Here is a 23,948-nt window from a genome sequence, read left to right on the forward strand (position 1 = left end):
CTGTTTGGCTCTGCTAAACCTCACAAACTGTGAAAGCACTTGTCAGATGTGCCAGTAAATCTTCCCTCTCTTGCACTAGGTCCAAGGATCTCATAAAGGAAGCCATCCTTGACAATGACTTTATGAAGAACTTGGAGCTGTCACAGATCCAGGAGATTGTGGATTGTATGTACCCAGTGGAGTATGGGAAAGACAGTTGTATCATCAAAGAAGGAGATGTCGGATCACTGGTGTATGTCATGGAAGGTATGACTTATAATCCTGATCTTTTAACATTCAAAGATTCCCTTTTATCTTATTAGCCTGCATACAGATGACACAAGACAATTCCATTTTTACCTTTTTTGTTGAGACACAGTTTGAAAAGAGGTGGAACACTGCTTAGATACTAATTGTATAAAGTGCTTGTGTTTAGAATATTAATATGAAAATCTCATGTTTTTTCAGACATCAGGCAAATATAATAATGTAGAAGAAAGCTATTTACTGTGCTGAGTAAGACCGTACAATGTCAGATCACTGAGCAAGCTCACAAAGCTTTAGTGGAAGCTCAGGTCTATTGGAAGTATTTTTGGTCAGATAATCAGTGTCTTCAACTCTGGCTTTAACTTGCAGTATATGACTACATTTTCTGCTATGATGCTTCCATAAAAAGAGAATGTTTTCAGTGTTTTATATGTGTATGATAGAGGCAAATTATCAAGGTTGGATGGCATAGTAGCTGCCTAATTAATAAGTGATAGCTTGTTTCAATAAATCTTGGACAAACTAAGATAGAAACTGCTTTGAAAAAAACTGGCACACATTGTGTATATATATTTTATGCTTAGGTAAATTTTCATAATGTGTATTGCTAACTTGGGATTTATAATGGCATGTTTTCCTTTCATGGGAAGAAAGAAACATGAAATAATGAATGTTGATTAGTGTTAAACTCACTAAAATGACCATAATCTTATAAATTGATGCTACTCTGACTCCAAGCTGTAATTCTAACCAGTTAATTGAGGAAATGTTTCATTTTTAATTAGTTTTTTTTTATCAACACATTCAATCTTCTCAAAATTTAGATAGCAATGTTCTTGATATAGATGGATTCTTTTCCATCTGTGAACGTTAATATTTATAAAGGGTAGCAACTAGAGCAACAATGGATAATAGGATAGAGAAGCTCTTTCACACACTTGCTTATTATCAAGACATTCAGAAAAACACTCAGGAGTTTACATGGAAATTCAGTCCAATTTTTCCTGTCTCTCTTCAGTTAAATGAAGTTTTCTTCATAAAAGACTTGTCTTACATGTACCTTAAGTGATTTTTATTTTAGCCTGGGCTGTCTCCCAAGTATTATTGCATACCTAAATGCCAACGTTTCTCATCATTTTAACAAAAGATAATAGTCATATGGTAAGACTTTACTAATTAGGATGACTGGGGGAAATCATCTGGAGGCAGTGTAAATATATTATCATGTATTTTCAAGCAAAATGATTTGTGTGACTCTCAGATACTTAAAATTGCTGGCTAGTAGAACTTTCCGTTTCAAGTTTTGATCAGAATTGTTTGGTATTAAAGTCAACTGAGTAAGTAGATTAAGTTGCTAAGGCTGTTCACGTTTTAATTATGTTTTCAAATGCCTCTTACAAAATACTTGAATACAGTTTATTTTCTTAAATGAATAGACATTGGCCTTAATTATGATATAACATTTAATATCCCCACACTCTTGTCCTTCCCCCCTTTTTTATGGTAAAGATAAATTTCACTCTACTGTCATCCAAAATAAAACAAATTCTGATTTATTGATTCAGAATTGGTGATATAAATGACTAAACTTCTTCTTTGGGAACCTTATCTGATATTTGCATATTGAAAATGTCTAATTCGTACCCGTTAACATGGTTGATTTGCTTAGAGATACTGGTTTTGAGCATTTTCTGCAATCCTCATGGAAGCAGATAGATTACATTTTTTACATTGTGGAAGCAGATAGATTACATTTTATTTTCTAAAAATGACAAGTGTGTGTTTAGTGTTCTTTGATCGTTGGCTATTGTAAGTTAGACTTTTAAATAAAATCGTGATTTTTTTTCATGAGGTGTTTGTTAATGATAATAGCTTTTATTAAGTACTTACATATGCCAGGTACTGTTACATCACTATATAGGGATTAAAATTTTAATCCTCATAACAACCTTAAGAGGTAGGTATTATATTAGCTACATGTTAATAGATGAAACACTGATGTGTGGATACATTAAATAACTTGGCCAAGAGCATACAAACAGTATGTGATGGTGAAAGTCTTGCCTATCTGGCTCCAGGGTTCCCACACCTAATGTCTGGGCAGTGTTAACTTTGAAAGTATATAGATTAGAAATACTGTCACTACATATTTATTATCCCAGTTTTGGGAACTTATATAAAATGCTAAGCATTAAGCCATAAGATTAAAACATAGTTTTGTTATTTGCAAGAAAACAATGGAAGTTGAATGGCAATAATTCAAAAAGAAAATAATCTAAACTTTTCCTATGAATACCTGTTAGGTTTTTCTGGACATTGAACTACCTGCTGTCCTTCCTATAGATCGTCTCACATCCATTCCTCTCCTCTTATTAGTTCCTTTTTTCTTATTGAAAAATGTCTGTGATTTGGCTTAATCTTGGTCCACCTCTGTGTCCCTATTGTTCAGGACAAGACTCTGCTGTGTACTTTCAAGTCCCTATTTTTTTTATGTCTACAATCAATAGCATTGATTTTGTTTTTCTCACAGGTTTGAAAAAAATTAAAGAAGAAACAATTCTTTCAGCTCATCACACAATGATATATATGTGTATATGTGTCCATAAATGCATGAGAGTAAGTTAGGTATGCAAGGTATTATGGATTAAGGGATACATTCACAGTTATGATCTAAAGGGGTTGTCATTTTCAAAGCAGGAAACTGAAAGGCAATGTATTTTTACTTTTATGTTCCTTTTATTTTCCAATGTATTTTAATAATTCTTTAAAAATTGTCCTCAGGGGACAGTAAATATGCTTGATGATAGCAATTTCTTGTTTCTGTGAGGGTAGATTTTATATTTGGAAATAATCACGTCATTTAATGACAAATTTGATGGATGGGATAAGTGATTAAGGTGAATAATACTTTTTTTTGGCTAAAATATGTAAGGATGTACCATTGTGTACCATTATAAAGTAATGGCATTTGTTGTACAATTCAAGAAAAATTAACCAGATGTATTGATCAAGAACATCATTATTGAAAAAAATGACGTTTTGAAGGGTAGTGTTCTTAATATTCATCTGGGTACTTAAGTCCTTTTTTGATATTTAAAAATATAGCCACATCACATATGGGTCTACTAATATATAGTTCGTCATTTTCTTTCTAAATTATTAATGGTGAAATTAAATTTATTACATTAAATGGTGAATAGTATGGATTTTCTTACTTTTGAAGACTCCTGAAAGCTAAAATAATTACACCTTGCTGTGCTTGTTTTTTTGAGATGATAGTTGAAAAGCCATCAATTAAAGAAAAGTTAATCTGAAATTGGTAAAGCAGATCACAGATTATGTTAAAAAGATACAAGTATATATTTTTCTCTTACTATTACTTCATAACAGTTCTGAATTTTATTTCTATGCTGATTCATTTTGCTAAAATATGAATTCCTCTATTTTTTAATTTTGAGAGAATGCCAAAGATGGAAGTTTAAAATACATTTTTGGTGAAAATTAAAAAAAAAGGCATCTCTGAGAAATGAAAAGAAAATGTCGATTACTACCTTCTCGCAATAGTGTAAAATACATTGATTTCTTGCTAATGAAGTAACATTTACATCAGCCATTGTTACATGGATCTATCGAATAGTTTGCATGCTGAACATTAAGCAGGAATGTAAAGTTGTTGTGGATTCATTTATAAAACAAATAGATGTATTTCTTCAGGGACTTGAACAAGATTTCCAATGATTTTTGTGGGGGCCTGGATATGCTTTTAATATCCATTCCTCTAATGAAAAGTCCTTGAATGGTTAGTAATTGTTTTGGCATGCTTTCAAAGGGCAGGGCAAATAGGAGTGAGTTACTTCCCAGCACAGTGAATCTGCACCTTGTGACTACCATGGCAAAAGCCATCCCACCTCCCTCCAGAGAGCATCAGAGCAGGTATCTGAAGTCCTTATTGAAATCTTCCCAACACTTCACATTTGAGAAACGCAGCCCGCAATTGCACATATTTTATTTGAATTTAACTACTGGAGTTGTGGGAGGCTGCAGTCTGAGTCTGGTCTTCATGTTTAGGCCCTTCTATGAATTCCTTTCTGATAAAAATGAAAATATTTTTGTACTAAAACTCCTTAAGTAGTGCACAGAGATTTAGAATTATGATAGATGACTTGAAATGGTCTTAAAAATCAATTCCTGAGAATTAACTTTTCATGCATATTAAAATGTCAAGGAATTATTATTGAGTGTATTTACATTAATGATTTATTTAGGACCATTTTTTCTTGCCTAATTTGCCCTACTTTCCTGACATAAATTACTTTCTGTATATCATAAAAGTACCTTACAGGCATTCATAAGAATAATGGGAGCAAATAGTTTTAAAACCAGATTATTTAATTTCTGTTTGCTGTTTGCCATCTTATGTAACTTAAAAAAGAACAGTTAAGTTACTCTGTGCACATTTCAATATCAAAGCCAATTAAGTTACTCTGTTCATTTATCAATAGCAAAGCTTTATTAAAAAAGCATCTACTGAAGGTAGCCAAACTCTTGTGAAAGGTGGTTTTGCATTTCAGAAATCCATAATGGTGTATTTACAGAGGAAAACCAAAACTTTACACAAATCATAATTAATATTCAATGTGTTTAAAATTTTCCTTCAAAAATTGAGCATACTTCTTTAAAAGATCATACATTCCCCACTGGTAAAAAGAAAGACTTGTGCATTTGTTTCCAGTAGAGTTTACTTAGTTGCCTACTGAACGCTATATACGTACTCAAGAAATATATATTTTTTTCATTTTTATGACTAGAACATAATTCAACATTATATTTTATATTTGGCTCATGTTTGCAGAGCATCATCGTACACTACTCTTCTACTTCATTGAATTTCATATTTTTTTAGGAATATTTAATACTTTGAGCAACAATCTTAATATGCATTTATGCTGTCCTTGATGGTTTATTCAATGATGGTACATGCCCTCAACTTAAAGTCATTTTTTAAGGACCTGTAATAATTTGCTTCAACATTTCCAGTGCAAAGAATTTTATTGATACCCTGTTGGAAATATACATATACACATATTTGTACTTTATGCCCATGTATTTGTATATGAATTTACATAAAATTATTCATTCTCAGAGTTCAGATTATATTTTAGGAGATGATGGAGTGGTGGTAATATCATATATTGGATTCTATCAATGATTATTTTTAAATTTACAAAAATCAGGATTAATAATAATCATAAGCATCAGTGATAAAGCTCTCAAGTAAATTAAAAATTAGTCTTCAAAGAAAAAACACTTAGCTTATGGATTTTTGAGCACAATTTTGTATGCCATTCTCAAAAGAATTATGACTTCTATGGAAAGTCTTAAAATTTCTTTTCGTTTAATCCTATTAATTTCAATTTTTATTAAGTCCATTCTAAAGGTCAAAGGCATATGAACTAAGAAAAATGTTTCAGCAGATTTTGCGTTGAGTATTAGGTTACATATATACATAGCAGGCATTACTAACTACCATGTTTTCCTCCCCCCTCCATACAATGCCTGTTTGTACAAAAGTAGAAAGGGTGCTTCAGATAAAGGAGAGTATGGATTTGACTGCCTGTAGTCCATGAAAATATGAAATTCTTTGTATTTCCTTTGACAATGGAGAATAGCAAAGAAAGTATTTAATGAAGTTAGTTTTGCACTATAGTGTCTTTACTTTGATTCATTTATTAATTCATTTGATTATTTATTCATTCCTACAACTCGATTTCTACAAATACCTCCTCAATTCTGACTATGTCTCATAGACATACTATGTCAGACAGTCAGGGGCACTGAGGATATAATAAAGAAAAAGTCATATACAGTTCCTTCCCTTCTAGAGCTTATATCCTGATGATGGTTGCAGGGGAAAGGGACAAAGAACATGCATAGAGATAAGCAAAATACTTCCATGTAATGAAATATCTATGAATAAATTAGATAAAATACGGTAAAGTAAGAGAGAATCATGAAAGTCTGAAAATGATTGGTGGTTCAGGGAAGGCTTCCCTGAAAGGGTAACATTTGAATTAAGACCTGAATGACCAGAAATAGCTAGACACACAAAAATGTGACTGGTGCATTTCAGAAGAGGACAACAGCAAGTAGACAAGCTATAAGGTAAGGAAAGCTTGGCATGTTAGAGACAGAAAGAAAGCAATGGTATGAGTTAAGTTTGGAGATGTTGGCAGAGCCAAGGTCACATGTAGGACCCTATAAATAGTTTACTTTTTTCCCCCAAGAAATTTAGAAAATTGAAAGAATTTAGTTTGAGATGGGACATGATCTGATTTATGTATTATAAGTAGATACATTAATTACAGTAATTATCAAAGGTTGGAAAAAATGTAGAGTGGTGGGGGAAACAGGGATACTTGTTGGGACACTATAGCAGTAATCAACACAAAACAACACTGGCGTGGGCTAGGACACCAGCATGGGAAACAAGAGAAGTATGGTATATTTTGGCAGCTCATAGATATGATACGGGGGTCAAAGAAAGAGAACTTGGAAATGACTTTCAGGTATTTTTTTATTGACATAATTGGGTATATGGTAGTGCCATTGTCCGAGATGGGGAAAAAATGAGAGGAATTCACGTTTAAGAAAGAAAATCAAGAGTTCTGTTCTGACAATGTGAAGTTAAGATGCCTATTAAACATCCCATTGGAGATGTCAAGTCAATGACAGTGAATATACGTGTCTGAAAGCTCAGTTAAGAGGTCGGAGTGTGGAGGTAGGGATATTCTGCTAACTAAAGCAGGCACAGAAAAAAGATGGATTAATGTAGTTCTTGTAATTATATGCAACAGACTAAATGGATGATTTTGTATATTTTAACAAATTTCATATAGTCATAAATATTTTTAAATTCTCCATGAAAAATCTTTGCAGTGAACTGAAAATTTTTTCCTATTTTATGCAAACTAATATCCTTTCTCTTCCAAATTATTTTATTTTATTTTTAAAAAGATTTTTGTTAAAAATATAGCTAACATACAATATTATATTAGTTTCAGGGGTATACCAGATTTATTCAACATTTATAAACCTAAGAAGTGATCACCATGATAAATCCAGCAACCGTCTGACACCGCACCATGCTATCACAATATTATTGACTATATTCCCTATGCTGTACATTACATCCCCATGACTGACTTGTTTTATACCTGGACATTTGGACCTCTTATGCCCCTTCACCTTTTCCCCCTTTTAAAAATTTTCAATTACAGTTGACATTCAGTTTTATTTTATATTAATTTCAGGTGTACACCATAGTGGTTACACATTTGTGTAATTTAAGAAATGATCCCCCTGACTAGTCTAGTACTCACCTGGCACTATACATAGTTATTAACATACTATTGACTATACTTCCTACGTTTTACTTTACATCCCCATGGCAATTTTGTAAATACCAGTTTGTACTTCTCAACCCCTTCACCATTTTCACCCTTCCCCTCAACCTCCTCCCACATACAAATCTAGAATCCCTCAACAAATCTAGAACCAACAGGAGACCATACATAGTTATTACAATGCTATTCTCTGTATTCCTTAAGTTATGCCCCGCATCCCCATGATTACTGTGTAACAACCAATATGTACTTCTTAATCCCTTCCTCTTTTACACTCATCTCCAAACCCCCTCTCATCTGGTAACCATCAATATGTTCTCTGTATCTATGAATCTGTTTCTGTTGTGTTTGCTTATTTTGTTCTTTAGATTCCACATAAAAGTGAAATGATATTGTATCTGTCTTTATGTCTTACACTCTGCTCAGCACAGTACTCTTTAGGTCCATCCCTGCTTGCCAGATGGCAAGAACTCATTCCCTTACATGGCCCTGCAATATTTCACTGTATATATGTACCACCTCCTCTTTATCCATTCTTCCATCGACAGACACCCAGGCTGCCTCCACATCTTGGCCATTGTAAACAATGCTACAGTGAACATATGGATGCACATGTCCCCTCGAAGTAGCGTTTGAGTTTGTTCAGATAAATACCTTCAAGTGAGATTACTGGGTCCTTTTTTTTGTCTCTTGTTATAGCCTCTGTTTTAAAATCTATTTTGTCTGGTATAAATATTGCTACCCCGGATTTTTGTTGTTTTTTGTTTGTTTGTTTTTATTTTCATGAAGTATCTTTTCCACCCCTTTACTTTTCATCTGTGTGTGTCTTTCAATTTGAAGTGATTGTCTTGTAGGCAGCATATGTTAGTTTTCTTATCCATTCAGTCTTCCTATGTCTTTTGAGTCAAACATTTAATCCATTTACATTGAAAGTAATTGTTGATAGATATGTAGTGATTGCCATTTTATTCATAATTTTGATCTTTTTTTTCCATCTTAAAGAAATCCCTCTAACATTTCTTGTAATACTGGTTTGGTGTTGATGTACTCCTTTAACTTTTTCTTATCTGGGAAGATCTTTATCTGTCCCTCGATTCTAAATGATAGCTTTGCTTAGTAGAGTAATCTTGGTTGTTGGGCCTTGCTGTTCATCACTTTGAATATATTGTCCCAATCACTTCTGGCCTGCAAAATTTCTGTTGAGAAACTGACAATCTTATGGGAGCTCCCTTATAAGTTGCTAGTTGTCTCTCTGTCTTTTTACTTTTAGGATTCTCTGTTCGTCTTTAGCCTGTGAGGTTTGGCCATGTCCATCTACTTCCTTCAGGTTGTCGTCTTCTGTAAGGTTTTGCCACTGATAAAGCCTCTCGTAGTAGGGATATAGGTGTGGTAGGGTCTCAGTGAGTCGCCAGGGTAGAGTAAGCAGAGCTCACCAAGCCAGTCAGGGTCAGATTTGGCCATAATCATAGGGGGAAGGCTCAACACAGGAAAGATGGCTCTTGCCTGCAAGCTGCATGGAAGGAGGACCTCACTCAGGGAAAATGGGGACAGTATGCTAGCCCTTGCCTGAAATTACACCTCAGTCTGTCTCCATATGCCTCTGATGCCCTCCCGAGTCACCATCCCTCTGCTCGAGCCCAGGATGAGTTCCTGTGTGCAAGTAAATCTGTGTGCAGGTCATTTAAGAGGGCATCTGGGTTTCCTGCAGCCTTCCATGCTATCCAGACCATTAGAATCCCAACTGTTTTTCACAGCCAGATGTTGTGTGGTCTCCTCTTCCTGGTACCATTACTCCGGGCTGGGGAGCCTGGCATGGGACTGGGGTTCCTTGCTTCTCTGGGGAGAATGTCCATGGCCAAGATATACCTCCTGATTCTCAATGGCCACACGAAGGTTTGAGGCTAGCCTGTTTCGCATCTCCACTCCTCCTATTAGTCTCGACATGGCTTCTTTATATCCTTAGTTATAAAACTTTTGTTCAGCCAGACTTCAGATGGCTCTGCAGGTTGACTGTTCGATAATTTAGTTGTAAATTTCATGTGTTCGTGAAAAGAAGCAGGGGCAGTGTTTACTCTGCCATCTTGTATCTCACATTGCAAACTAATATCCTTAAAGCAGCAATTCTCAAAGTGTAGTCTAGGGAACTATTAGGTGCTCCTTGAGGTCAAAACTATTTTCATAATAACACAAGCAATGGCATTTGTCTTATTCTGTCCCATTGTCTCCCAAGTGTACAGTGGAGTTTTCTAGAAGCCCCGTTATGTGTGATATAGCTGCAGAATGAATGCAGAAGGAGACAAATCAGCTGTCTTATATTAAGCCAGATATCAATTAGATTTCCAAAAAGTGTAAAACAATGGCATGGTTCCGATTAAATTTTTTGTTTTTAAAATGTGGTTAATTTTGTAAAAATATATTTTAACCTATAAGTTTATTATTTTCAAGTGACTATGTATTTTTTTTAAATCTCAGTCTTAAGGTCTAATGGAGTAAACATTAGCCCACATAAGCAAAAGGTTTTTAGGTTTTCAATAATTTTTGATAGTGTAAACAGTTTCTGAGACTAAAAGTTTGAAAACTACTGTTGTAATTCATACGATGTGAAGACAAAAATGTTTAACTGGATGTTTGTTTCAGAAAACAAAGTGGGATTAATTTAAAGTTCAAAACATCAGATATCGACTCCCCCTTCCTCAAACCATACATAAATAGGACCATGTTACAAAACAAATTTTCTGTAAATAAAGTCTCAGTAAATTAGAAACAAAAAAAATTCTGTAAAACTTGCATTTAAATCTAGAGCAAATAGCCAGTACAGTTCAACAAAGTAAGTTCCATTGATGTGCTTATTATTCTCCTAATTACATTCCATTTTACAGTTTGACAGGTATCCTTGTTGCATTTTGTGGGTTCTGTTTGCACACTTTCTAATGTTCAAGATTTGGGAATTAAATTTGGTTCCCCGGTGATTATCTTGAATTAGTATAGTAGGGTGCTGATTTTTATTTTTTTTTGTAATTAGACTTTAATTATAGTACTAAAGGAATAAAAGAATAAAATATTCTTTGAATCCATTCATCGTTTTTGGAGAAGCAAATGATTTTATACTGTTCTAATTTCTCGCTTAAAAAATCCTAGAAGATGTAATATTTTGTATTTTGAATGCTCAATACAGGAACTCATCTAATACCTTAAATTCTTCCAAATTAAAAGAGAATACATTATTTTATATGTGGTCCTAGTGTAGTATTCTCAATGCACATGTAAACCTAAATTGTCAGCTATTGATTGGATATCTCTTTCTAACTTCATATTGCTAAGTAGTAAGAAATTTGAAATCTCTGTAAATTTCTCTTGTGATGCATTTTGAAGAGCCTTTTTCATTTGCAAGTGCATTTGCTTGTTTTTGATATCTCAGCACCATGCTGTTAAGTATATTCTTGGAATATGTTAAAAAACCAAAAAAAAACCCCAAAAACACAAAATAAAACAAAAAAACTTTTCTGCTTTCGTTTATTGTTCTTGGAAAGTTCGCTATCTTTCTTCTTCTCCTAAAGGCAGCTATTATGAGATAAGTAACATTGGAAGATAAAAGGTGTACTTCAACTGTGAATACGTATGACATTATATTGTGATGAAAAATTAATTTTGGGAATTGTTTTTTATGCAAGTTATAACTCAGTGTTTTCTGCAACGGTACATTTTGTTTCCTGTTCTCACAAATCTTAGACTTTTCTTAACATAACTAGACTACTAAACTAGATATCTGCCTCTTGTCTCTATGTACTTTGTGCTGTAACCTTTAGCCATTCGGTCTTAGTTGTCTTGTAGAGAAATGACCACTGGACTAAGCCATACATCCTGGGAGTTTAATCCAGATCCATTCATTAAGCAGTCATGTGATCATGCTGAAATGATTGAAATCATCCTCTGTACACTTTACCTGCTCTATTTCCCAACTCCCTGGATGACACCTCCTTTTTTCCCTAACAACAGCCCATACTGGAAACCTAGGAGTTATTCCAGGGTCCACATCTGTTGATGCACAAATACTAGTCAGTGTATTAGCTTATACCTGTCACATGTCCCTGTCTGCTGCTGCTTTAGTTCAGACCTTTATAACTTCTTTTGAACTTTTCAATAATCCTATAGGTCTTCCTGTTTCTAGACTTATTCTACTTTCATACATTCTCTATTCTACTGTGAGTATGACATTTCTAAAACAGCAATGTGTTCATGTCATCTCCTTGCTTAACATTTTCTAGTGTTTTCCCATGGTAAAAATCCAAACTCCTTAGGATAGAAGATTGTACAGTGGAATGAAGAGAGCTGGGTTTTGCAACTTGGCAGATATGAACTTGAATCTTGATTTTGCTGTCCAGATTTTACTACCTTAGCTATCTATAATTAGCTAAGTAACCTTGGAGAAACGTTCTAACCTTTTTTAGTCATTGTTTCCTCATTTGCCAAATAATAAAAGTCAAGCATCAAGTCCTGTGTCAGGCACCTGGGGGTAGCCATCACTCATTCACTGCCACTGCTCCCCAGCTAGATTCTGCACTCACCACTCCGTGGCTCTGGTTCAAATTCCTTGAATATGCTGTATCACTGTGACTCTGGATGTGTTTTCCTCTGACCAGAGAACACTCACTAAAACATTACTGCTCTTCAGAGTCAATGTAGGAGTTAACTCAGCTAAGATGCCTTCTCTGACACCTCCCAGCTGGGCCAAATTCTCTTGTCTAAAGTTCCTGTAACATCTTCTTTCTCCCTCTACATAAGCATATTGGTCAGACTGTGTTTTGTTCATTTATCCAATGTATTCATTTAGGAAATACTTATTTCGCATATACCATGTGCTATGCCAAGCATTGTTCTAAGTGTTTCAGTTATAGTAGAGATCAAAGAATATAAAATTTTCTTTAACGTAGTACTTTTATCCTAATGGGGATGATATACAACAAACAATATTTGTTATGTATGTGTGTGACTATATATGTGCGTGTATGTGTATGTATGTATATCTAGAAAGTTGGGTGGTGACAAGTGCTATGAAATCCAAAGCATTGTAAGGGGATAGAGAATGATATGCACAATGGGGAAGGGGTTTCTGTGTTGCAATCAGGGAATGTCTCTAGAAATTGAATGTCGAGCAGAAGCAGGGACATGAATAAGGTGACAGTACTTCAAGCTAATATCTTGGAGGAGAGCATTTTCGGCAGAGAGAATAAAAATGTGCAAAGCCCTGAGACAGGGTTTTGGTTGATATGTTCAAAGAGCAGTACAGAAGTCAGTGTGGCTGAAGAATGAATGATTTATGTTGGGGGAGGTAAGGGAGTTAGGTAAAGAAATCAGTGATGTAACAGAACTCCAATGGCCTCGTAGGCCATGTTAAGAACTTTTAATTAAAAAAAAAAAAATACAAGATGGAAATCCCTATGAGGGTTTGAGCAGAAAAGCAATATGCTCTAACTTAGGACTCTTTTTGCAGTTATGACAAACTCTGGTAGCAAGGACAGAAGCAGCAATATTGGTTAGGAAGCTATTGAAATAGTCAAGAAGTGAGATAAGGATGACTTAGACTAAGGTGGTAAGAAGGAAGGTGGTAAGAAATGGTCAAGTTTGGGAACTCTTTTGAAAGTTCAGCCAATATAATAATGGATTAGATTGAAAATAGTTTGTGAGATAAAGAGAGGAGTAAAGGATTCCAAGTTTTTGTGCTGAACAACCGGAATAATGGAGTTGTCTTTTACAGAAATTGGCAAGACTATTTGTGGAGCAAGACTGTCAGCAAATATCTATTGTACAATTGTTGTTTCTTATTTACTGTATTAAGATGCATTAAATTGGAGTAATGGAGAGCCATCAAAATACAATAGTTAAACGTAAGACTTAAGTTCATTTCTCTTTCACATGATATCCATGAGATTACTGGAAGAGGCTGTATGCCATGTGGTTATTCAGGCACCCAGATTTCTTCCATCTTGTTTCTCCAGTATCATCCAGGTGTGATCACTGTATACTGCGTTGGAAGCTGGGTCATTATCATTTATTACCAGGTGTGCCAACCTAAAAGAGGGAGAGAAGAGGGAATGGCAGGGCAAGGAGCTTCACTCTCAAAGTGAAGTTGTACCCTTTACCTGCTCTTATCCTTCTGTCCAGTACTCAGCTCAAGAAAAGCTACAAAAAGTAATTTCTACAAAGATAGTCGTCTGTCCAGTAAAACAAACAAACAAACAAACAAACCCCAAACAAATAGAAAATTGGTATGAGGGTTTCCTTACTAAAATAAAGGAGAGAATGAATTTTAGGGGACATTATGCCATACTTGTTTCTCTCTCATAAACAACTTAAGGTCAGGCACTACTTATGTTCTCTATAACCCAGGTAATTACTATAGTGTCTGCCCATAGTACATATTCACACGTTAATTTCATTAATAATTATATGGAACAGAAATGATTTTATACTGGGTAGTGTTTCCTCCTATGCACTTTTGAATGAAATTTTTTTTTTTTGCATGCCTGACTGTTTATTTTTATTTATTTATTTTATTTATTTATTTTTTTGTGTCATATTTTTTATTTACATATTTAGCAATTAATTTAGCAATTAAAATTTTGCACACTATTGAATGAAATTTTTGTAACTGATTTTTCTCATTTCAAACTATATTTTTAATGTATCTTTGTCACTAATGGAGAACACAGTAGTGTTTCAATTATCTTTAAGTCAGTGTTTTACATTTACTTATTATCTAGGATGAACAAATCATGATGAGCTATTATTTATGTTTTTCAAGAGTATTAACTTCACACATTTGCTTCCAGATAACAATTTCAGATATCACATTCAGTGGTGAAAGATGCGTCACTTTCATGTAATAAAATTGAATTACCTATTACAAACTGCCTAATTCTCTAAAACTCACCAAACTTCCACTGAAACTAATCTCTGCTGTTTCTTTGTACTACTATTTAGCTTAAAAGTTAGAGAAGACATATTTAGGCTTAAAGTTTTCTTATGAAAGAGTCATAAACCACGTAGCATTTAAAAATGTTCTGGAATAAGGAATCTAATCTGAAGATAAAATTTAATAATACAAATTAGAAAGACAATAAAGTAGTTTATAATCATGCAACTGAGAAATGAAACACAGGACGGGACTTATTTTGTCTCATGTGGAAAGCTTGATGTGGGGCTATCAATAGGAAAGAAAAATAGTTTCTATTTTTTTATCACGTGCCGTTTTAAAAATTTATCCAATCTTCTCTCTGAGATCTGTATATGTGTATATATATTTTGTTAGGTCATTCTATTTTTGTCACACCATACACTATTTTTCAAATACCCGCAATAAGAATGATTTAATTATTGTGTATTAATTTGCACATCTTCAAGCCTACATCTATGTATCAAACATGTTTTTTTTTAATTTATTAGAATTTTTGTTCAAAAGATTAAATGAAAACATGGATTTTGAAGAACCTCTTTAGTCTACCAGACTCTAAGTTCCATGTACGTAGAAACCTTATGGGTGCTCGTCATCATCCAGGCCTGGGCCAGCATGTAGGAAGTGTTTCATTCATTTAACAAATAATTATTAACCAATCTTGCTTGAATACTAATTATACTTCACAACACCAAAACTTCATAGTTTATTTTTGGGACTCTAGATACACACTCACACACATGCAATAATATACAAAACATACACCCCTATATTAAATTCCCTTCAAATCTAGAATTATTTTCTTATAGATTATGAAAGTTTATAACAAACCATCATAGCTTCTAAAACATTTTAAGATAGTTATTAAGCATCTAGGTAGTTCTGAAAATTATCTGCCTGTTTTCCCTCTAAATGTAATTTTTATTAATTTTTAAAATCTCTCACTATTATTTTAGTCTTTTAAGCTCTAAGTGCTCATTTGAAATTGAATAAGTTAAAGCTTTAAAAAATTCTTTGTTTTATCTAACTTAATATTATTTGGACTATGTAGACTTTCAATCATTGTCCTTAGAATTGGACTGTGTGTGTGTGTGTGTGTGTGTGTGTGTGTGTGTGTGTAAATATATAAATGCTCAACTTTTTAAAGATAAAAATTTGACAGATAGTATACCATACTGTGATCATGCCATGGGACACTTGGTATGTACAGAGGGTGCCAAAAAATGTACAAACATTTTAAGAAAGGAAAAAGCTGAATTAATTGTAATACTCAATATATACCAATGACAAAAGATGACAAGTCACGTTTGACTTCTGCAATTACAAAAGGTGCTCAAAATGGTTCCCATCAGCATCCAGACACTTCTGATTACGGTGGAACTCCTGCTTGAGCAACATTGACCAAAGTGTTAACATCTCTTAAAATGTATATATTTTCTTAGCTCCCCCGGTGTATAAAATTCCAGTAATATTATTTCATGGTAGTATAGAGAAGATTCACTAAACTATACATAAATCTACCAATGTGGAGGCATACTCCATCATGCTCAAGAGATAACTTGTTGAGCTAAACTTTGCCCTAGGGAAAGTAAAGAAAATTAGGAAGAAAATTGAGTAAAAATGTTTAACTTTTTATATCTTAAATACTTTGCCTATAACTAAAATGAACTGAGTTTAATAAACTTTTACCATGCATAATGAATGTATTTCTTCAATTCATACCAAATATATTCCTTTCTAAAACCACCCAGACATATCACAAAATTGCTAGACTTAAGGAAATCTCAAAAAAGTATCAAATCTTTCCTGAGGCTTGTTTAGATGAACTATCTAAGGTCAAGCTGCATATCCTAAAATGTTTGAAAGAATTGAATTTCATAAAGTCTTTTAATGTTGAGAATGTTTTCCTTTATGCTTACTTAAACTAATGCAACCTAAAACTCTCCTTTAAAATTATTATTATTTTTTTTGGTACAAAATGGCGAATAGGTTATCAACTTCAGTTCAGTTATCCTTGTTTTCAAGATGAGTGAGAAAGAAGAATCCCTCAACTATGTTTTTGATTTAGGGAGACAGAAATATACACTAGTCGAGAATAAGCCTTGGGCAAGTTATTTAACCTTCGTGAACCTGTGTTTTGTTCTTTGTAAAACATGAATAATAATTCTTTCCTCAAAGGGTACTTGGGAGGAGGAACTAACATAATCATGAATGTGAAACACTTAGCAATCATTTAAGGAGCAATTGTAAATGTAGATACATTTTTTAAAAACATGTGTACTAACTGTTCTTAGCATAGGAAATTAGCAAAGGAAATTCAAATATTTAACTTTGTTTTTCTCTCCTAAAGATGTATATATAATCAAAAGATTTATTGCATTAGTATCAAGTAGTGGGAACTTAAAATTGAAAATGGTAAATGTTTAACAAGCAGCTCTGAAAAAAAAGAAAGGAAGGAAGAAAGGAAAGAAGAGAAAAAATGCCTTTATTTGAAATCTTTCAGATTTCCGTCATATGAATACTCCCATCATAGCCAATTTCAGACTACCAACATGACACCTGAATGCAGAGTTGTTAATTCATTTGAGTCAGTTCTGGCTCACCACTGAGTATGCAAGTTCATAAAGACCTGCGTAACCAATCATATCTATAATTGCAGAATTGGTACATGAATTTGACCCATTATATTTTTATTATTCATGGACTGTATTTTCCGCCAATGTCGTTCATTGCTTATATCTTCGATGTCAATTACTTTTAGCTCTGAAATTTCAGATTTCCCTTCAAATCTTACCTTTGAAGTTACAGCTGACTCAGAACTTGAATTTGCCCTACTTGAGTATAGCACATTGCGTGCATTAAGCTCTATCCATTCTTCACAGTAGCATACCATGTTACACATGTACAATGTTTTTATTTATACATTGTGAATAATTTTTCTTTCAGTGAAAGACAATGTACATGGGCTGTGAATTCCCACTGAGTTCTAACCTAGTTAGAACCTAGTTAGAACTAGTTCTTTATCAAGTTAACAATGATGCTGCCAAGAAAATATGTATTTTATAGAACAGGCCATGTCTGGAATAAAAAAAACACCAACAGTGTAGTAGCTAAGATAGTTGGTTAGACTCAGTATGTGTTCCTTAGGCCAGAGTCAATATGGTACCATAACGTAGATTGTCTCATTTAACTCTTTTAATTCATGCACATATTAGTTATAGATTCAAAATTTCTTTAATTGATTTTTATTCACAATGGTATATATTAGTTCCTACCAATAAAACTATAGCATGGGTTCTTTGGATATAATAGTTGCCACTTATTTTCATTAAACATAATTTCATACCTTTTGTTTTCAATCATAGGATTATCAAAATATCTGATGTTGTAGTTATTCAAATATGATTATTTCCTAAAAGTTCAAAAACATGAAACCTCTTTCAAATTCTTTCCCATCTTTTAAGGCCAGAGCTAATGCCATTTCCTTCATCAAATTTCTGGTATTGTTTCTGTTTTTAATTTCTTCCTCCCCAGATTTCCTACCTCTCCTTGGGAAAATATCACTATACTCTATCTAGTTCAGTGGTTCACCAAGTGTAATCCCTGAACTAGCATCATCAGCATTAGCTGAGAACTTCTCAGACATGAAAATTCTCAGGGCCCACCCCAGATGTACTGAATTAAAAAGTCTAGGGATCATGCCCAGCAGACTGTGATTTAACAAGTCCTCTGAATGACCCTGATTCTGAATGATTGATTGTATAATTTGGCTTTCTATTTAGTTGTGTGCTTCACGAGGACCAAGATTTATGTGTAATTATATCTTTAAAATAGTAGGTAACCAATAAATATTTGTTGAATGAATTGATAAGTCAGTGGATATAAGGACAATTTAAAAAACACAGGCCAATGAACTGAAAGAATAAAAGGCAGTATATTTTATTTGAAAGGCTATTATTGGAGGAGAAATGAGATGTGTTCTTTAAACTTCCATGGGCTAGAATTAGGGTAAATATAAATTATGAGTGCTTATTAAGGTTAGTTTATTTTTATAACAGTTCATTAAATTCTAACAAGTCTATGAAGTAGATATGCTCATTTCACTGATGAAAAAATGAGACTTAAAGAGTATGTATGTCTCTCTATAAATATCAGGGTCATAGAGTCGGGCAGGTTTCAAACTTAGTTCTCTCTGACTCACTTTCCCCATCATGTTTAGAGAGTCAAATTTCAATTCTAACAGATGGTTTGTTCAATCATTTTATTTAACAATCATTTATTATCTATAAATATAAGTGAGGCACCATGCTAGGTGAGCAGCTAGTGCCCTCATCTATAAAATGTGGACAATAAAAGTACCTTGTACTTCTTAGGGCTATTGTGATGATTAAATATGATGGACATCAAAGCAATAGTTAAACAAGACATAACCACAAATTGTAAAATGTGCAAAGATGGAAAGAAAGTCTTACAATGAAAAGCTATTAGAGAGATACCAGATTTAGATTGTCAGGGGAAATTTCTCTAAAGCAGTGACATTAATGCTGATTTAGAATGACAAGTGTAGTAATTTGGCTATGTGACAAGCTAGGGGAAGAGAATTTTGGGCATAGAAACGACATGTGCAAAACCCCACGGTGTAAGTATAATAGCTTGCCCATTCTATGGAATGGAGTGAAATCCCTGTCACGGGAAGTTTCCAAGTGTGTCACCCTGAAGATAATGTTTGGAGTATGATGGAGAAGGAACATCAGCAGCAGAGCCGTGTTATACTACACGTACTATTAATTTTCATCCAATCCTAAGTATTTGTGTTTCCCACATAAATCTGTAAAAGGTCATTGAAATAATAAAACAAAGTATGTATAAATGTCCAAAATAGGAGCAAAAGTTTGTACTAAGTATGATATCAAATAAGTATTTTTTTATGAGTGAAAAGTAGAAAATACAGAAATCAGAGAAATTTAGAGTTGGGATGAGTCAGTATTTTGAGTAAGCTTGATTCAGTACAGTATCCCCTAATTTTTCTCCTTAGCACTTTCTAAGAATAACTGAGACTGCCAGATGGCTTGGGGGCACTTTTGTTCATAATTAATGTGTTGAATTTTTCCCTAACTGGATTACAGTGACATTTTTTCTAGAAATTCTCAATTAGATTCTTTCCTAATCATACTTATCATTTGATATTCAGTCTGCAATGCAGATAGGTTGGAACTAAGGTGGTTTGAATCATTAAGTAAAATGGATGAGTTTAAAATGAAATTAAATTGTGATAAAAATTTTACGTTATTTTCCAGTAGCTCTTTGGAAGACATTACTAAGTAAAAATGGAAATATTCCAATTTAATTGTTTTTTCCCGTTAACAAACTTATTCCTTATTTTACTGTAAGACTAGTAAATGGCATCTGCTAGTTGCTATACTATAAAATATTATAAACCTCTTGATGACCACATCATATCCTCTTTTGTATGTCTTAGAACTAGCACAGAACCTGACAATAATAAGCATGAGTGATGTTTATTAAATGAATGATTGAATGAAGTACAGATTAACAAATTCATCTAAATAATTATAAGTGGAAATAAAATATCATATAGAATATATTTAACTTTTATTGTAGAAAACTTTTTAAAGGTTTCTAAATACCTAAAGGTTTCTAAATTGATATTAATTCCTGATTATACATATATATGCATATATATATATATACACACACATATATATATATACACATATATATATATATATACATATGTATGTGTATATATATGGTATTCAATAGATATACTGCCCATAACTGTCAAAAGTGTAATGTGTAAAAATAAGTTCTGTTTGTGGCGTCATTGAGATGTTGTATAGTTTGTATTCACATAAAATGAAATGGCCAATGAAGACAGTTGCTGTGAGAAAACAACCTTCAAACGTCTTTGCCACGTGTTTATAGTTTACAGAAGGGAGAAATGTTTCTGTGTAGATATAATTTGGGGTGGCTTTTTTAAAAGAATAGGCTTACATATTTAAAATTGCATATTAATCTTTAACCTTTAATTACAAATTATAGTACATGCAAAATATAAATCTTAGGAGTAACCTCTGAGAAATATTTGTAATTAAATGATGAACAATGTAATTGACAGACTGTAAATCCAAAACATCCCTCACATAATGCATACATTAAAAATAATACACATCTGGGTTAAATGTCAGTATCCCTAATCCTTACTTTCTATGTTTTCAGTGTGATTATGCTGTGGAGAAACTTGTGTCTTCATGCACATCCACGTATCACAATTCTTTGTAAAACACAAATTTGCTAGAGTGAATGAATTAATTTACAAAACAATGAGAAGATAAAATGGACACAATATTCTCCTATTAGGCCGACAGCTTTGGATGTAATTGTTTATGATTGTATACATATATATGTACACATATGTATAATTAAATCATAAACAATATATATGTATATATATAACACTTACACATGTCTTCCAAATACCCTGACTTTCTACTAAGCAACATAGCATGTTGATACATGGTGTTAGTACATTAGACTAAGAGAGAATAATGCAGTCAAACGAAAAACAGTGGTGTTTTGCATTTTTATATTATATTGAAATTTTTTATCATGAGCAAATATATTTTGATAATTCCACAAAACACCCAGAGAAGCTTTCACTATAGTTTCATGGTCTACCAGTGACTTGCAGTTATTGGTGTCAAATTTCAGTCAACCAGGGGTTATGAATTTGCAAACTAGTACTCAGAATTTTGTTGAAAATTCTAAGACAGAGGTTACTATTTTTAAGAAATATGTCAAAAAGTAAATTCTTTGGACCTACAGAATATGTACTAGTTTCATTCAGCTTCTATTTGAAGATGAGTCAAGAAGACATCTCCTGTCTATAATTTTACTTTCTTAAAAATAAGTTTTTTGGATGGACAATATATAATATCTGCAGAAAAAAATTAAGTGAAATTAAAGTTATCATTTAAATAAGGTTATAGAATGATATGGTAAATATATGATAATTAATTCTCACCTTTATCCATGCGTATCCATTCAGATAAAATAGAATATAACTGTTGGGAGCATTAATAGCCTGAAGACACAGAACCAGTGGAAAGTTGAAAGACTTACTTTTGATATTGCTCATTGTGCTAATTGTGAGATAACAGATTGGTCTTTCTTCTTGAATTCTCTTTCTTAATTAGGAGTTACAAATTATAGTGAACTGATTCACTTGTATTTCAGTGTTCTGATCCCTGGTGACTAATATTGGTCTGGATTTCCCTTCTGGTCTTTACTCTTTGGACATATTTTTCTATACTAAAATTTTCTTGGATCCTCTCCTCAAATCTAAATGTACTTATCCAATTGCTAAGATAGTAATGAAAAACTCATTCTCTTGATTCAGATCTCCCCAAGTCCAAATCCTTGCTCTGCCTCTTTTTTTTTTTTTTATCTACATAATTTTGAGTAGATAACTTCTCTGAGCATCTGTTTCCTTTCTGTGAAATGAAGATAACCGTAGTTTGTACTTTATGCTAACAGTCCCTACTGTGAAATGACCTTAAGATTTTATGTTTTTAAGCACGTGATGTAGCACATAGACAGTCTTCCGTAAATATTGTTGTTGTTCTTTTATTATTTTGCCTTATCCTTCAGACTTCTGTGAGCTAGCTGAATACCTATTATTTGATCTAATTCAAGTGAAGATCATAATAATTAACAAGGTCTTAATGTGTTATCTCACCTTTGCCCCATAGCATTTGAATGGGGACCTACAAAGACTTAACACACAGGAACAGATACTAAGGGAATTTTCAATGTCACTCATAGACTATCTCTGAGGAGACATTTATCAATAGGGTGGTATCTGTCAGAACTATTCAGATCACCTTATGGAGGCTTATTTGCTATACTGATAAGGGCAGCGTGGTTGATTATGTCACCTGTGCCAATTGTCTGATTCCTTTTTACTTCTAACCTCAGGGCTGCCCTAAAGGCAAAACTACTAAGTAGACTTGGTCTGTTTATGCCATCTGCCTCCCTCCCTTTTAACATACTTTTCCCTTATACCAGTATCCCAAAGAGCCCTATTTTTGAACTGAAGACATCTGAAACAGAAGGTATAAATCATATTTAGTAAACAAAGAAACCCAGTTAACATATATGAACATTCAAGTATGATATTCTATCATATAATTTCAATCTAATTAAACCTAATGATTGGGTGTACTTCTTTGGTAAAGAGTGAACCAAGGGACATGTGTGAATTTCCCCCTATCTGCTTATAATGCTTAGACCCCTATTAAGATGAGTTTGCATGATTTCAGAATAAGTAGGCCTGAACATAGACACAGCTGCCACAGCACAATATGGCATTTCTCATTAGGTTCTTTCTCTGGCAGCAGCAGTACTCCTAGACAAACTTTACTTCTAGTCTTGCTGTGAATAGCTCTTTCCCATATTTAAACAGAGATTGGGAGGAGTTGCTTCAATCTGCCTATTTCTTAGAATTTAAGGCAGATGGTTTTATGGGTTCTTAATTTAAGGCAGATTATTTTATGGAAGCACTTGAAACAGGTAAAAATGAACTCTCTGGGGCCCTGATCTCTTTGATACTTTATGGTTTTGTGTATAAAGTTTCATTTTAATGTTTATAACATTTTCATCTTATTTAGAATATAATTCTTATTAACGATTCTTATTATTACCGTTACCCTTTGGCTTAGGGATGGCTTATCATCCATGCAGATGATACTGAGGAGAAGACGGGGATGCTGAGAGAAATAAGGTCTCATCCCAACTCATTGCAAAATCAATACAACTTGTTCTGTTTCTTGAAAGAACACTTTGCAAATAAAACTGAGTGTGATTATTGTACAGAATATTTTGAAAGAAAATTTTGTAGTACTGTAGTAACCTGCAGGGAGTTTTTTGATTATAAATGAAGAACCTAAAAATAGTCAGGGCCACACTTACTAATGCTTACCTTGTACCAGTCACTTACCAATGACACACGTATTGTCTTAATTAACCTTCACAGCAGCCCTAAAAGAGGTAGGTTATATTTTACCCATTTTACAAGTCAGGAATTTGAGGCTTAGGTTAACCTGCCCACCACTATATATCTGCTAAGGGGGTAGAAAGGGAATCCGACACAATATACCTGATGATGGAGTCCGTGCACTTAACCTCTACATGATGTTATCTCTTGGAGGTATTGTGCATACAGATAAAGGTTGGGTAAGAACAGTTTTGGTAGTCTACTAAATACTCAAATTCAGATTTTCACTGAAAACTATTTTGATGTGGCAAAATTCATAGTTGGAACAATA

General features: G+C 33.4%; 1 protein-coding gene across 2 annotated transcripts in view; it reads left to right on the plus strand.

Annotated features, from left to right (window-relative positions):
• The window catches only part of PRKG1 (protein kinase cGMP-dependent 1), a 1,143,489-nt gene that overhangs the window by 144,752 nt on the left and 974,789 nt on the right, over positions 1–23,948 (plus strand). For both annotated transcript variants that reach the window (XM_081075399.1, XM_081075398.1), the window contains exon 2: positions 80–246. In XM_081075399.1, coding sequence (XP_080931525.1) covers positions 80–246 — 167 coding nt within the window. The remainder of the gene's footprint in view (positions 1–79; positions 247–23,948) is intronic.

Source organism: Rhinolophus hipposideros (genome assembly GCF_964194185.1).
Source record: "Rhinolophus hipposideros genome assembly, chromosome: 15".
NCBI classification, from domain to species: Eukaryota; Metazoa; Chordata; class Mammalia; order Chiroptera; family Rhinolophidae; genus Rhinolophus; species Rhinolophus hipposideros.